Source organism: Polypterus senegalus, chromosome 4 (genome assembly GCF_016835505.1).
Source record: "Polypterus senegalus isolate Bchr_013 chromosome 4, ASM1683550v1, whole genome shotgun sequence".
Taxonomy (NCBI): domain Eukaryota; kingdom Metazoa; phylum Chordata; class Cladistia; order Polypteriformes; family Polypteridae; genus Polypterus; species Polypterus senegalus.
The window spans coordinates 218,190,386-218,206,756 of NC_053157.1; the positions used below are offsets into that span (position 1 = coordinate 218,190,386).

General features: G+C 39.3%; 1 gene segment (V, D, J or C); it reads left to right on the plus strand.

Moving 5' to 3' along the window:
* The first annotated feature begins 5,409 nt into the window (after window positions 1–5,409).
* LOC120528822 lies at window positions 5,410–15,015 on the plus strand. The segment is given in 4 exon segments: window positions 5,410–5,509; window positions 5,761–5,907; window positions 14,374–14,466; window positions 14,708–15,015. Coding segments are annotated over 4 exon segments (648 nt in total).
* Window positions 15,016–16,371: the final 1,356 nt, after the last annotated feature.

Sequence of the window (16,371 nt, forward strand, 5' to 3'; positions counted from 1 at the left end):
GGAGATAAAATCATCGAACACAAAAATATAATGCACACTTTCAGAGACTACTATAAATCCCTATATACTACTGAGTTTAAAGAAGACAATATACAATCTAATGCATTTCTGGATACATTACAGATACCACAAATAGACGCTTTTAGTGTGGAGGAACTTGATAAACCTCTGGCATTATCAGAATTACTAGATGCTATAAACTCACTCCAAGGTGGAAAAGCAGTAGGCCCTGATGGCTACCCTGCAGAGTTTTACAAGAAATTCTCCGCTCAGCTAGCTCCCTCCTATTAGCAACATTTACAGAAGCCAGAGATAACCAATCTCTTCCACAAACCTTTCGCCAAGCACTAATCACTGTCTTTCCAAAACAAAATAAGGACTTATTACAATGTGCATCATACAGACCAATTTCACTTCTGAATAACGACGTTAAAATACTCTCTAAAATCATAGCTAGAAGGATGGAGAAAGTGCTCCCTCGTAATATCACAAGACCAAACTGGATTTATTAGGGGCCGACACTTATCTTCAAATCTTGACGCCTGTTTAATGTAATATACTCACCAACTAAATCAAACACCCCAGAAATATTATTATCATTGGATGCAGAAAAAGCATTCGACATGATTGAATGGAAATACCTTTTACTACATTGGAGAAGTTTGGGTTTGGCCCGAACATTTGTGCATGGATTAAATTACTGTATACTAACCCAGAAGCTTCAGTTTGCATCAATAACATTTGCTCAGACTACTTTAAACTAGAACGTGGCACTAGACAAGGATGCCCTTGTCACGCTGCTGTTTGCATTGCCATTGAACCACTGGCAATACATTGTCGAAATACTGATCAGATAAAGGGGATTAGCAGAGAAGGACTGGAACAGAAAATCTCATTATATGCAGATGACATGGTACTGTATATATCGGACCCAGAAAATTCTGTGCCTGCAGTCTTAGCAGCACTCACAGAATTTCAAAAGATCTCTGGTCTCAGAATTAATCTGAATAAAAGTGTACTCTTTCCAGTGAATTCTCAAGCATATAATATTAGATTAGACACCCTACCTTTTATCATTGCAGAACAGTTTAAATACCTAGGGGTAAACATCACAAGTAAACATAAAGCTCTTTATCAACAAAATTTCGCGGTCTGCATGGAAAAAATTAAACAAGACTTGCATAGATGGTCAACCCTTCATCTCACACTAGCTGGAAGAATTAACACTGTTAAGATGAATATTCTTCCTAAGCTCCTTTTTATTTCAAAACATCCAATATACATTAATAAATCATTCTTTAAGCAATTAGATTCAACAATAACCTCATTTATTTGGAATTCAAAACATCCACGCATCAAAGAGCGACCCTACAAAGACAAAAGGCAGAAGGCGGCATGGCTCTACCTAACTTCCAGTTTTATTACTGGGCAGCAAATATACAGTCGATAAGAACCTGGACACAAATAGAAGAACATACACAGGCATGGACCGCAATAGAAGTAAAATCCTGCAGTACTTCTTTGTATTCCTTGCTCTGTGCTCCAATAAACACACGTTATCGGCAATACACTAATAACCCAATTGTGCTCCACTCACTTAGAATCTGGAACCAATGTAGAAAGCATTTTAAGACGGAGAAGCTTCTATCTGTGGCACCTCTGCAAGAGAACCACCTCTTTCAACCTTCACAAACATATGCAGTTTTAATATCTGGAAAAATTTGGAATTAACTTGCTTAGAGATCTTTATATAGACAACGTCTTTGCATCCTATGAACAATTACATTCCAAATTTAACATTCCAGCTACACATTTCTTTCACTATCTTCAAATCAGGAACTTTGTTAAACAGAACCTTCCAGATTTTCCTCATCTTGCACCCTCATCCATGCTGGAAAAATATTGCTCAATCTCAAGGACTTAGACTCCATCTCTACAATATATAAAATCATTTTACAATCCCTTCCTTTCAAAGATCCAAGAGGACACTGGGAAAAAGATCTCTCAATTAATATATCAGAAAAGGAGTGGAAAGTAGCAATGCAGAGAATTCACTCAAGCTCCATATGCGCAAAGCATACAATTATACAACTCAAAATTATATATCGAGCACATCTGTCTCGACTAAAACTCTCCAAAATGTTTCCAGGGCATGATCCAACCTGCGAACGTTGCAACCAAGCCCCAGCCTCACTGGGTCACATGTTCTGGGCCTGCACCAAATTAACATTATTCTGGACAAAAATTTTTAATTACCTCTCAGACAGCCTTGGACTCACAATCCCTCCTAACCCATTAACAGCTGTGTTTGGGGTTCTTCCAGAGGGCTTAAAGTGGAGAAAGACAAACAAATTGTGATTGCATTCACTACACTGTGTGCACGCAGACTTATTCTGATAAACTGGAAGAACCCAAACTCTCCTCTTTTAAGTCAGTGGGAAACCGATGTGTTATATTATTTGAAATTGGAAAAAATCAAATACTCAGTTAGAGGATCTGTACAGACTTTTTTCAGAACATGGCAGGATCTAATAAATACTCAGTTAGAGGATCCGTACAGACTTTTTTCAAAACATGGCAGGATCTAATCAGTAATATTTTAAAACAAGTTCATAAAGCACAGAGAATTTATTAAATTAGGTATGTTTACAAGCCTTAAATTTAACGTCGTTTGGCTTGCTCTCTCTCTCAGGGGTGGGGATCGATCTGTTCTTAACTCAATTTTTCTTTTTGTAAAAACTTGATTGCTTTGTATGGATTGTAATAAAATTAATAAAAATAAAAAATAAATAAAATAAAAAAATAAAAATGATATCGTCATCATATGTAAATAAGCGCTTTATAAAGTGGCGCAGGTTGTGTAATATTATAACTGTAGTGGAAGTTTACAGTGAGGTAATTGTACTTATAAGTACAAACAGTTCTACAAGGAGCACTTGATTGAGTGCGTTTAAAGTTTCTGAACTGTGAGGTCCGTACAGGAAAGGCTTTGAAACTTTTGCAGTGGCTGAGGCAGCGTTCTTGAAGCTGTATACCGATAATTCTCTTTCCGATCAGCTGCTGCTGTGATTATATTCAGATACAGTGATATAAATACTCCGAGTGGTGCAGTGAGAGTAATATGGAAAACGATGATCCGCTGTGGCAACTCCTAACGGGAGCAGCTGAAAGAAGAAGAAGGTGCAGTGAGAGTAACAATGCTAAAGAAGTTATGGCATTTAAAATACTATGACTATTCCCTGGACCATTATATTGTTACAAGTTAATTACAATCAATCAATTACACTAGTAAACAATATGCCGTTAGTTTCAGTGTATTTATAAAGCTGTGCCAAGAAAATAAAAGAGTAACCACACAGAAACAGTAGCAGTGCTTTGGCGCTGGGTGCTGCCAGTCTGCAAAACCGAGCGGAGAACTTGCGTACGACAAGGTATGAGGTACCATGGAAATGTGTGTGGCCAAGTGTAGGTTTTATACATCGTGATTTGAACATGGAAAAGTTCTTACGCAACATTTCTGTGTGTACGCACTGTTTATACATGAGGCCCCAGATGAGGCCTCACCAGTGTATTATAAAGGTTGAGCATAACCTCCTTGGTCTTGTACTCCACACATCATGATATATAACCTAACATTCGCAACACTATCATAAGGTGTACGTTCAAAATTCAGACCTCCTATTATGTATTCAAACCTTACATAGGAAGTAACAATTTGACTTCCTATGTGTGATATTTTACATTTACTGACATTAAACTTCATCTGCCACAAATCTGCCCAAGCGAGTAGGCTGTCCAAGTCCCTCTGTAATGATTTAATGGATTTCAGATTATCTGCCACTCCAGCTAGCTTGGTATTATCTGCAAACTTAATGATCTATTACTGATATTCATTCCAAATCATATCGATATATACCCAATTCTGATAAGGTGTCTCACACCATCATCCTTTGCTCTGCTCTCTGTGTGCAAGCCAGTTTTTCACCCATCTATGCACTACACCCTGAACTCTCACTTCTTTTAGTTTAATAAAACTATTATTCTTTTTCTCTGTATGTTCTACTAACTTTAGGCACCTTACTTAAAAAGCTCCCCACTCATACCATTTACAATACAATACAATTTATTTTTGTATAGCCTAAAAATCACACAAGTGCCACAATGGGCTTTAACAGACCCTGCCTCTTGACAGCACCCCAGCCTTGATTCTCGCATTTGTATTACTTCGTATTAATTAACACTTATTTTGTTGTCCTCTTAACTACTCTACTTTCCTGACTGCTAAGAACTGTTCAATCTGGTTGTTTTTTATGCACTTTTTCCTTTTTAATAAGTAAAACTCACATACTGAGTATCAGCTGCAAATTAATTTGTTATTGTCTTGTCTGCTCCTATAGCCTCTTGTGCCTTATTGGCGCCTTAAAGCTAGTTGCATACCTACATGCCATGGAACCCTTCACTTTACCGCTTTGAAGTCAGGTGCCTACCTGGACTTAAAATGAATGCTTCCTTACTTATGAATGAGTGTGCCCTCATTTTTCAACTGCTGTTAACACTTTACTGTACGAGTGCTATATGGTTCCCCTTTGAATCATTCCTTATATGCCTTGACTTTTCTCCACTAAAAAATTGCCATCTACAATCTATCAGTTATTTACTTACAGAGAAGCCACTGCCAGCTACTGTTGCTTACTGCCCTCCCTTGCCAACGCTAGTTTGAATACAAATAACAAGAACAAGTACAAGTAACATTCAAACACTCCGTTTCTTTTGCTCCTGTGTGGGCAAAAAAAGTAAGAAAAAGCTTTAAATATTACATCAGGACTCCTTAGTGGAAACCAAAACACAATTTTATTTGAACAAAATGTAATTTTTAATTAACTCTCACACCTCAGAACAGAAAACTCTCAATGGCTTCTCTTCCACTTGCAAGTATGACCTCAGCACATTAATACATCTCAGTCTCCAATCACTTCAGTACAAAGTGAGCTAGTAGTATCCAAAAGTAGCATAAAACGAAGCAATTGGAAAACTGTTTTTGAAAAAGGCAGACACTACAATTTTAAAAGATGTTTGTTGTATAATGGCAAAAGAACAATTAAATTTAACTGAACTTTTTAATAAAAATTGAATGTGGGTGCTAATAATACAAAGATCAGGCTAGGAAGAATTCAGATTTAAGAATTAAGCCCTAAAGCCAACTTTTTTCCACTCAAGCAAAATCAAGTTTATTGTCGTGTGTGTTGTCAGAGGTGACTGGGGTGGCGACCTGACCGGGATACCCAGGAAGACCAGAAGAGGGCTTACGTCCTCCTCAGACCACGTGGTGGTGACCACGGGCCCCTACAGGGTAGAGCTTCAAAGCTCTGTACCCGTGGCCCCCAAAGGAACCAGGGTGGTCACCCCCACATGGTCTGGGGAGGACGTAAGCCCTCTTCTGTTCTTCCTGGGCGACCCAACCGGGTCGCCACTCCAGTCACCTCCGACAGTGTGCATTACCATGTAGCCAGTGAGAACAAACTCCACTGTGCAGCTATGGAAGTTATTGAGAACAGATGGGGAACTGTGGGCTATCTTTAGAAAGGTGAGCCTTTTTGACAAACGGAAAACCATGTTGCATCCACTTCAGTTCAACAGTTATGATCACTCCACAATATTAAAAGGTTCTCACCCTTTTGAAGGAATCCCCTCCAATGTAGATATCAGTTTGACCTTCTTTTTTCTGAAGTCAATGACTAGCTCCTTGATTTACCTTATCAGGTTATTTCCCTGGGATCTCTGCCAGTCCACAGGTAGATCTCTTCTCTGTAAGCCATCTCTTCATTGTTGGTAAGCAGACTGAAGATGGTAGTGTCATCAGCAAATTTAACAATGAAGTTGGAGTTGTGACTGTCCACATGGTTAGAGGTGAACACACAGTACAGAAGGTGAATCAGCACACAACCCCGTGGAGTGCCTGTTTTAAGGGTCAGCGTGAAACTTCCACTCTGCACATCCACTTTTGGAGACACATATTTTTCTCACTTTGTAAGAGCAAATGTCCTTGAAACTGCCTGCCTGTTTATCTAGGACGTCCTAATATTTATACCAGCATATTTAAATTAGAAGATTAGGTCACACTGTATATAATATTTAACTTTATATTTTGTGCGCAGATAACAGTTTACATATAAGAAGTCTTACTTCTTTTAACCGGGTATGCCACTGCCAATTACTTCTGCCCATGTAAGAGCACATGTGCCTCTGCATAAACTGTTCAAAAACCAACCCTCATGGCTACTCTACACATATTTCAGGTTGGCTTAGTTTATTTTTTCTTATTTTGTTTTTGATGGAACTCTGACTGCCATCACCCTTTACCAGTATAGACTGGCATCACCAAAATGGGCACCAAGTGTCCACCTGTCCAACCAGAAAATGTCATTGCTACACATCCCTCATCATTCCCCCTGTTGACCACTTCTAGAGTTGTTTGATTGCCATACACATACCCGCTATGCTGAACACCTAAGTTCACAATTGGCCCACCAGTCCTGTGCTTGTACCATAGCTTACAACTGCAGTAGGTCTTTCCCCAGTTTTACTATACCTAACAACCAGAGCCAATCTAAACTTGCAACTTTTCCAGTTGCACCTTCATGGTGGAAAAGTCATTTGCTTGGTGTATATCTATTCCTTATAATAGTATCTATATATATAATTCACTAAGGGCACGCAAGACAGTGAAAGCAAGACAGAGAGCCATGCCCACCAACTCACAGAGCGCCGCCCGCCAACTCTAAGACCATGGGATACGCTCGACAGAGCTCTGCCCGCCAACTCTAACCCTCCTACCGCGTCATGGGATACACACGACAGAGCCATGCAGGCCAACTGTGACCATCCTCCCGCGTCCAGCATCGCTCTCGAGGCATGTGCACTGTCTGCTGATGTGCCCGCACGCAACAACTTACCAAACACAGCCTCAGTTGCTTTCGTCTGTGCAAAGGTCCACATGCACCTCTGAGCCACGTTGACTTTTCACCGCACGCAAGACAGAGAGCCACGACTTCCAACTCACAGAGCCCCGCCCACCAACTCTAACCCTCCTCCCCCGTCATGGGGAACACACGACAAAGCCCCGCCCTCAATTCACTAAGGGCACGCAAGACGCATGCAAGACAGAGAGCCCCGCCCGCCAATTGTAAGACCATGGGATACCATGGGATACGCATGACAGGGCCAGGGCCCGCCAACTTCTCTGATGGCCAATGAAGAGCATTACAAGAAGTACATACTACGGTAGGTAGGCCAATGTTATGTTCTTGGACAGGAATAGCGGTATCTTCTTGAAAAGCAGTGTAAAACTGAATGCGATGCCTCTGCATGGGGTTTGCGAGTTGACAATGAAAGGAATTGGAATGAGTTTGTAAGTGCTTCTTCAGAACACGAGTTGTTTTGAAGCATTTGCTGGCAATGTTCACATTGCGTAATTCGTTCAGTGGAGTGTGATTTTAAATGTGTGTTGAGATATCTCTGCAGTCGGAACGTTTTCGAACAAATAGTGCACTGAAACACCTGTGTAACATGCGTTTGTTCAGTGGAGTGTGTGTTTAAATGTGCTTTGACATATGTCTGGAGCGTGAAGGTTTTTGAGCAAATGTTGCATTGAAATTCCGGTGTGAAATGCGTTTGTAAATGTTTTTCAGTAAAAGGATAGTGGGAAGGTGACGTCACATCAGCGTGGCTGCAGACAAATGTTTGTGTTGAATGGATTTGCATATGGTTGAGAAGATCCGTCTCTGTGATAGCACTAGACTTTCTGTTACCAGCATTCACCGCAATGTACTGGAATGTAAGACTATCACATCTGCTACCTCACAAACTGTCCTTATTCCCCGGATTTCACTGACCCCATTATATTCAAATTTGCCTTTTACTTTTATACGCAGACAATTTCCTGTTAGATTGGCGTTTGCAATGACTATTAATAAGGTACAGGGCCAAACTTTCAAAAAGATATGCCTGTATCTGCCAAAACCTGTTTTCAGTCACGGACAATTGTATGTTGCTCTCTCCAAAGTTCCATCTTTTCATTCACTGACAGTTATATCCTCAGACCCTCCCCATTTGGACAACTGTGTCTTTCAGGAAATGTTCACTCATTAATAAATAATTATATGCGGCGTATGCTACGCCGTGGGTCGGCTAGTTAATTATAATAATTATCCCAAGTAATTACTGTAATTAATACTCATAATCTACACTTTAAGAGCCCATAACCATAGCTCTTACTTTTGGTATTAATTAACAGGTTTACACAGTTTCCACTCCTAGGAATGTTAACTCTTTTAGGGTGGATGTCAACAAAAGTCGACATCCGGGGGTAGAGGGCGACAATCAGCTATTAATGGCGAGAAAACTCACTGTCACATCACAGGCATTCCCTCTCTGCTTGACTTCAATTACCCTTTGCGTGTGTCAATATTTCTTTAAAATCTTAATATTTAAAAAAAAATAACTATAACTGTTATGACTAGTCTTACTAATACTACTAATGCAACTAGTATTACTTGTGGTCTTTGTATTCACTTAAATCCCAGCAGGTATTTGTTTCTTGTTCCGTGTCTTCAGTTCTTCTTCATGTCTTTGTCTTTAGATTTTGTTTTGTGTCTTTGGTCTTTGTGTTTGATCTTTTTCTTTGTCTCAGTTATCTTTGTTCCATTTTGTGGGCAGATCTTTAAATGGAAAGTGACAAAACCTATGGTTTCTGTACAACTTATCTTTTTGGTTGTTGTCCTGGTACCACCACTCAAACTTTGCTTTCATGCACTCATTGAAACAGCTTGGTCACTAGTGCCACTCAGCCCCAATGTTCTAGTCGTCTCCAGCATGTACTTTGTCTGTCAAAATCCATAAAACAAAAAACAAAACACAAGTAACGTTGTGGCAAAAGGTCAGGAAAAGAAAAAAAAATTAAATAAGTTTACTTTCTCATTCCTGACTTCCTGCACTATCCTTCCATTTTCCTTATCACTGCCTGTGTATCTTTTTATATTATCTAAAACCTAATAATGTGGGCTGAAACCTCTCCAAAATTCAAGCACCAAATTCAAGTGGCCAGTCAGGTTTCTGGCTGCTGACTCTATATGTATGTGCTCTCCGTTCTTTCAGAGATGTTCAGCTACTTTTAACTTAATAATCAATTTATTCTCCCTGCTAGGGTGTGTCTGTCTTGTTACTGACTGCTCAAGCCCCAAGATCATTCTGCACTTCTGACCCCTTCAGCTCTACTTTACCTTTCACTGCAACACACATCCCTTTTTTCTCTTGTCCTGCTTCAGTTAAAATTGCTGCTAAAGTGGTGAACATTTCTTCAAGCTTTACATCGACCCTAGCATTTTTAAACCTTTCACTCACAAGTACTTGTGTTTCTTTCAATTCTGCTATTTCATTTCTTAATTCTTTCTCTTTCCTGGATTCCATTATTTATATCACTTCCTGCATTCAACAATGGCCATCGAAATTCAAGACCTGCTTTGCCTTCTATTTGATTTCCTTTTCCTAAATCATATTCTATTTCAGCCTGAGTTGCATTTCTAAACAACTGCAAATCAGCTGTTGATGTAGCATATTCTTTAAATACTGGACGGAGCAAAGAATTACACTGAGAATATGGTGCAGTGGAGAATAAGAGAAGGAATCTCCTTTGGCTCTTTTACCTTCCTTTTAAACCTCTCCTTTTGTCACCATTCACACTTCCACTCTTTATCTGAGCTCTTGTCTGTTTCCTGTAAGTCACCCACCAATGTTTTATGGTTCCAGTTAGATCCCATTACTACTGCCCTCACATTTATATTCCTTTATTCCCATGCTTTGTCTGCGCTCCACTTTATCAGTGGCTGTTCTATAAGTCAGACATTAAACATCCACGCATCACTTCATTTTCATTTTCTTCTCTACCTGTACAAGAAGTTTCTATTTCCTAGCTTTAGCCTGCTTGCCCCTGCCAGACCACTGAAAGAAGTCTTACTTCAATTTGTATTTAATCATTTCTGTGTCTACAATGCTAAACTGATACAATTTGCTAAATTAGTTATGGGTTGGCCTACTTTTACATACACACGGTTCGTATCCACACATGTACACATCATTATGAGAGATGATTACTCTTCTAATCACTCATTAGTACTTCACATAGGACTCATTAAGATTCCATTCAGTAAAATTAAGATTCCACTCATTAAGATTCCAGGTACATATGGGTGATACCAGTAATGCCTGTCACTCCATAGTACTCTACGTGTGGACTCACTAGCTTTGGTATGAACAAAATATGGGTGTCCCCAAGATACATGAAGGCTAAAGAACTTGGTCATAGGCCACTTACCAACCAACAGTATCTTACTTCTACCATACTGTTCTCTGTTAGAAGTGTATTTCCTCATTCTGCTAAACCATGTTGGCAAGAAAATTCCCACGAAAGGTGCCGTATATCAATTAAATGCAAGAACACACACACACACTTATTAAAGCAGTATTTGCAAACAGGGTGTAAAATATGGTTACCCCAAAATCCTGACGGTTACCCCAATTGTTTTGTCTTATCCCTTTTTGTACTCTTTATTATGTGAACCTTAAGAAAATGTCTCAAATCCCATACTGTTAATACATGTCTGGTATTGAATTTCAGCACTTCCTCTCTCCTTCACTTTTACATCTACTGTATATCCAGAACGCACAGGAGAAAGAGTTATAGTTTGAATCGTTATGTATTATAGCCAATATACCCAAAATATTAAACACAGTACAGACATGAGCGTTGGCAAACCATACCATACAACATGACAATGCCAGATGTGTGGTTTCAAGCAGCACATAAACTTCTAATTACTCCTGATTCTTTCTGGTCAACTCATTTTTGGTCTGCTCTCTTCAGGATGGAACATGGCAGAAAGAGCATGCATTTACAAGCTTCGTCTTTTTGTGTCTCTGCAGTTCCTGACATACACCCTCCGGACTTTTCCAGAGTCCATTCACCAATTAAATAGCTCACACATGACCCCCTTCCCAGAATCTTTAAAATGTGTAGGTGTAGCATTCACTAATGAAACAGCTCAGGCACACAACTCCCCCAGTCCAGCAAATTCTGTAATTTCAAAGGAGGCAATACAGTCATAAAACGGGTCCAGATGATTTTGCTTCCTATCAATAAAACTATATATAATGTAACAAAGGCGCTATATAGGCGCCAGACCCGACACAGAAAGACACGGAGGCACGTATAAAAAGTACAAAAGACTTTTATTTTTTTTCAGCTGTGGGACACATCTTCCATGTGCCACACAGCCCAAACACAGTCCCAAAAGCACCAAACACAAACAATTCTCCACCTCGCTCCACCACTCCTCCCAGACAAGCTTCGTCTTCTTCCTTCCAACTCTGGCTCGTCGAGTGGTGGTGGCTGGGACCTTTTATAGCCCACCCGGAAGTGTTCCAGGTGATTAACCACCTGGTCCTAATTGCACTTCCGGGTGGGGCTGAAGACTCGTCCAGCCGGGCTGTGGGAAGCAGACAGCCCCCCCTAGCGGCCACCCCGGGCCCCAACCAAGCTGTGGAGGACTCCATCTCCCATGGAGCCCTGCGGACAGTTGGGGAATCACCGTCGGCCAGGGAGGCTGCCACCAAGCGTTCCGGGGGAGGTATCGGACTGCCCAAGGCGGCTCCCCGGAACATAAGCAGCAGGGGCGTCCCTGCCGGGCATGGGACCCGGCTGTCCTTCACAATAACTACACAATAAAACTATATGCTAGATCAGTGGTTCCTAAAGCGTGGGTCGTGACCTCCTGAGGGGGTCACAACAAGATTTCTAAAATAAAACCAAGTTAAAGAGTTAACTCTTTTTGGCTGATTGTTGTGCTGAACATGTTCGTGTAGCTGAAGCAACTACAGCCAAGTTCGCCTGAAAGGACCACCAGTTACAATGACAAGAGGTACAAACCAGATTGTGCCACACTGTGACTTCAGCCGCCACCACCTACCCAGCTGCTGCCACCAGAATTCGAAATATCTGTGGATTCGACCATGTGTAATGAGAAGTACATACACTTGTTACTATTTTAAAGAACTTGTGTTTCAATATCTTCTCTCATATCGCTTGTTCTTCTTTGGATCGAATTATTGAAGAGAATTATTGTTTTGAGCTTGTCAGCCTCTTTTTCACCAACCATTATTTCCACCATATCAACAGCTTTCTGTAAAATCAGATTTTTGTCGATTGTATGTGACTTACTGGCTTTTGCAATGCAAAATGGAACACAATAACTTCCTAGTAATGCTTTTTCATTAGGCCTAGTTGCCGAAGTAAAAATAATTTGCTCCTTGTGGAGGTAGTTTAACTTTCTTTCAAAAAATTCCATGGACTTGTCTTTTTTGTTTGGATGTTTGGTATTTAAATGTCAAAGTAGCTTTGACGGCTTCATACTTTCTTTTGACAACACTTCTCGACAAACTACAAACTGGGGTTTATTGGAAATAACAGAAAGACCATATCTGAGGTATTCATCACTGTACGATTTTCTTTTTATTATTCTTGTCACTGCCAGATGTAGAAGGTTCCAGTGATCTTTTTAAAAATGTATCCATGATTAACAAAATGAGTAGAGCTTGTATTGTTAAATATTCAGTATTGTACTTGTCATTCACTAGCACAGCACACATCTTGGAAATGATACCTCATCACACTTTGCTGCTTATATAAATAAAGCAGAATTGAAATTTCCAGAAGACTCCAGTGCCATCAAGCTACAATGCAGCGATTATAAATAATTAGCATTTGCTTTCTCAAATGTGGTGGAGAGTACAGGAAACACGAAGAACAAAGGCAAATTGCGCTACTTACAGATGGTGCCGGTATTTCTGTTATTTGATAACTATTTTATCGCAGGTCAGCTACTGTTAGTTTACAAATGGGGTTAAGTACGGCAGTGGGGATCACAAACAAAATTCTCGTACAAAAGTGGGTTGTATCTTAAAAATGTTTGGAAACCACAACACTAGATATTAGTTCTTTTTTACACTCCACCACAGACCCTATAGGAGAGGAGAGAGGACATCATTTGTTTGTGTCAAACATCCCATTAGTAATTAATGAGGTGTCAAAGTTTTGTTTTTGTTGGTGTACCTCATGTAATCATTAATGCTAGTGATTAGAGTAGATGGCCATTTTATTTAAATTTTTACTTAGATCTTGACTGATTCATTGTTAAGGACAAAGCAGTCAAAGCATCAGTTTTCTTTTTGTAGTCCTCAATATAAGATCCCAAAGAATACAGCTGGCAAATTTAGTTCATTGATTATTTGAGCACAAGGTCATTTCCCCCTCTTTCTTTTCTGTGTCAGTTTTGCAACAAGTTATAGTCAGTGTACAATGTATAGTGGAATTAACTGATGTAGCAGTTTGATTAACTAAGGCAAGAAGGAATGGGGAGCTAAAGGGCATTGGTCAGGATGAACACTAGTTGCAATTGTTCTCTTTTTTGAGTTTGCATATTCCTATAAGGTTTTTTCCTTTTTTTTTCTCCAAGTACTCTGTCCTTCCTCCAAAACACCTCAGTGGTTACGTTAACTGATTAGTCTAAACTGGCCCAGTATGAGTGAGTGGGTGGAAATGTGATGTGCAATAGACTGACATCCAGTCCAGGGTTGGTTACATTGTTGAGTACAACTTTGGGGCTGATGGAGTTGGATAACCTCAGATTCCTGAAATTGAATAGAGTGGGTACAGAAATGAAGAGATCAATGTTTAGATGCTATTCCCTTCAATAGGTACAAATACAAGTCAGTCTCTTAAAGCCGTGTCCCCATTTAATAAGAAGTTTTCAGCACCCAGGAAATCCATCATCTTAAAAGCAAATGAAGTGTAAAATACAGTAGACTAACCTAACAATTTTAATATTACACGAGGTGGCTCATTTTCAGAATAATCAGATTTGATCAGAAGTGATAAAAGGATGAGTTTTCAAATATAATAATTAATCACTTATCAGTATCACACAATGTATAAGCTAAAATAATACTCTAGTATTTTCTGAGAAGCTCTTAGGCCATTACCCTGGCCATTGTGGGATTCCACTTTATCATATTTGTAACTTTGGCCCCCAATATTCTATCAAGGTTTGTCTTCAACAGGGCAAAATTTCTCATGTCATGCTCAAACGTTTATAAATGCATTTTGCACAAGTTCCGTATTTATGGGTGCCTCTGTTACATCTTTCTAGAGCCCTGTCTCTCTAGAGGTTCAGCCCACCTGCAGTGAGATTTCAGTTCCTTACCCTTAACACCTCACTAAGCATCATTTGAATATGTTAGCTAATTTACATGATGTCTCTTCAGTTATAAAATCTGTTCAGTGCATTACCCCTGCAGAAATGTACACAATGACTTCCTCAGCTCTAATGATCTGGATGGCAGTGCTCCTTATACGTGGTAAGTCTGACGAGATGACATAAGGAATTCAGGAGCGGTTCTCTAGAGTTTAATTAAATTTGCCTGATTTAAAGGGAATGTGTAAAGTAAATATTTCATTAGTTAAGGTTAGGAGTTGTTAGGAGAGAGGTTTTAAAAACAACGCTTTTATTAAACATAGTGCATAGTTCAGTAATTTTTTTTTTTTGTTGCAAACAGATATCACTCTGTAATTCACTCTTTTTCTCTTTTTGATCCACAGACTCAAGCTGTCAGATTGTTCTGTCTCAGTCTCCATCAGCCCAGTCTGTGACTTTAGGACAAAGTGTGTCCATCAGCTGTAATGCGGCCAACTACGTTGACAATGAAGTGAACTGGTACCTTCAGAAACCCGGTCAGGCTCCACAGCTTCTAATATGGTGGGGTACTAACCGGCAGTCTGGGATTCCAGAAAGGTTCAGTGGTCAATACTCTGGGACCAGCTTCACCCTAACAATCAGTTCCTTCCAGGCTGAAGATGCAGGACATTATTACTGTCACCAGGACTATAGCACTCCTTTCACACAGTGATAAAAAGTCGTACAAAAACCTCCTTGTGAAGCTGCAGGTGTTGAAGGGGGAGGGAATCCTTTACTAGACTTGACTTTTACTTTTATTTCCTTTATTGATCAGATTTAAATATTTAATCAGGAAGCTATGCATCTTAAGCAAGCAAAGATAAAAAGCTGAATTGTTCCAGGTGTTTAAAATGATTAAACTTTTAATAGAGTGAACTGTGATTAATTGACACTCCATCCAAGCCTTGTTCATGTTTTGTGCTGGATGTTCCAACCATCATAATCCTGGATCATTTAAAAGTAGGTTTGAAAATGTATGGATGAAATTCTTATTCAGTGGCATTTTTTATGTAGATTTTTTTAAAACAAATATGGGGTCACTGATAGAGTCTATGGAAAGTTAAATGCAGCAGATGTTTTACAACAAATTGCTTTATCTATAAAGGTTACAGACACATAGAAAAAGACACTAAATGTTTCAGCTGAGATTACCAACCTGTAACTTTCATTCTCTAATTTGTCTTATTTTGAACTGGAAATGAAATATATTCAGATGAATTCCCCGTTCTCATACGTTTCTCATATTTATATTCTTAGAATGTTATCCTAAATGTCTAATCAATTGCTCTTTTCAAGTTATATGCTGCCTTTAAAAAGTATTTATCCCTCAGAAGGTTTCACATTTTATTATATACAACATCAAATCACAGTGAGTTTTAATTGACTTTGGGGGCACAAATCAACAGAAGAAGTCTCTTTAACGTCAAAGTGAGAACAGATCTGTACAACGTGCTCTGAGGTGTTTACACCTCTCCTCCTCATTCACTGGTCCAGCTTCAACGCTTATTCACTTGTGAGACCATTTTAAGTTCATGTCCTGTACTGGTTCTTACATTTTACATTGCTTTTAGTTATTTGGCTGACAACTTAATCCAAGGCAACGTTTACAATACAATTGGTTACATTTCTGTTAGTTTTCTTATTGGAGCACAGGCAGGTCAGGTGACTTGTTCACGGTCACACACTGTCAGCTGCAGGATTTGCGGGATCAGCACATTGCACTCTGCCCTGATTTTTCAGGAAATATTAATTTAATAATGTTTTAGCATTTTTCACATTGTGAGTATACAAAAGGATTAACGAAAATGTGGATTACACAACACAAGTAACATGAGATTTTTTTTCTTCCATTAATGTTTTTGTATAATTTGTTGTTGTCCAGTATTGGTCTCCATAGATGCCCATTCTATCATAACTTTATTATCTCATTCTCATTTAAGATTATACGTTTTACTCAATCATCACTACAACTCATATGAGATAAGTAACACATAAATATTCTTGGATCGTGTATTCCTTTAAGGGTTTT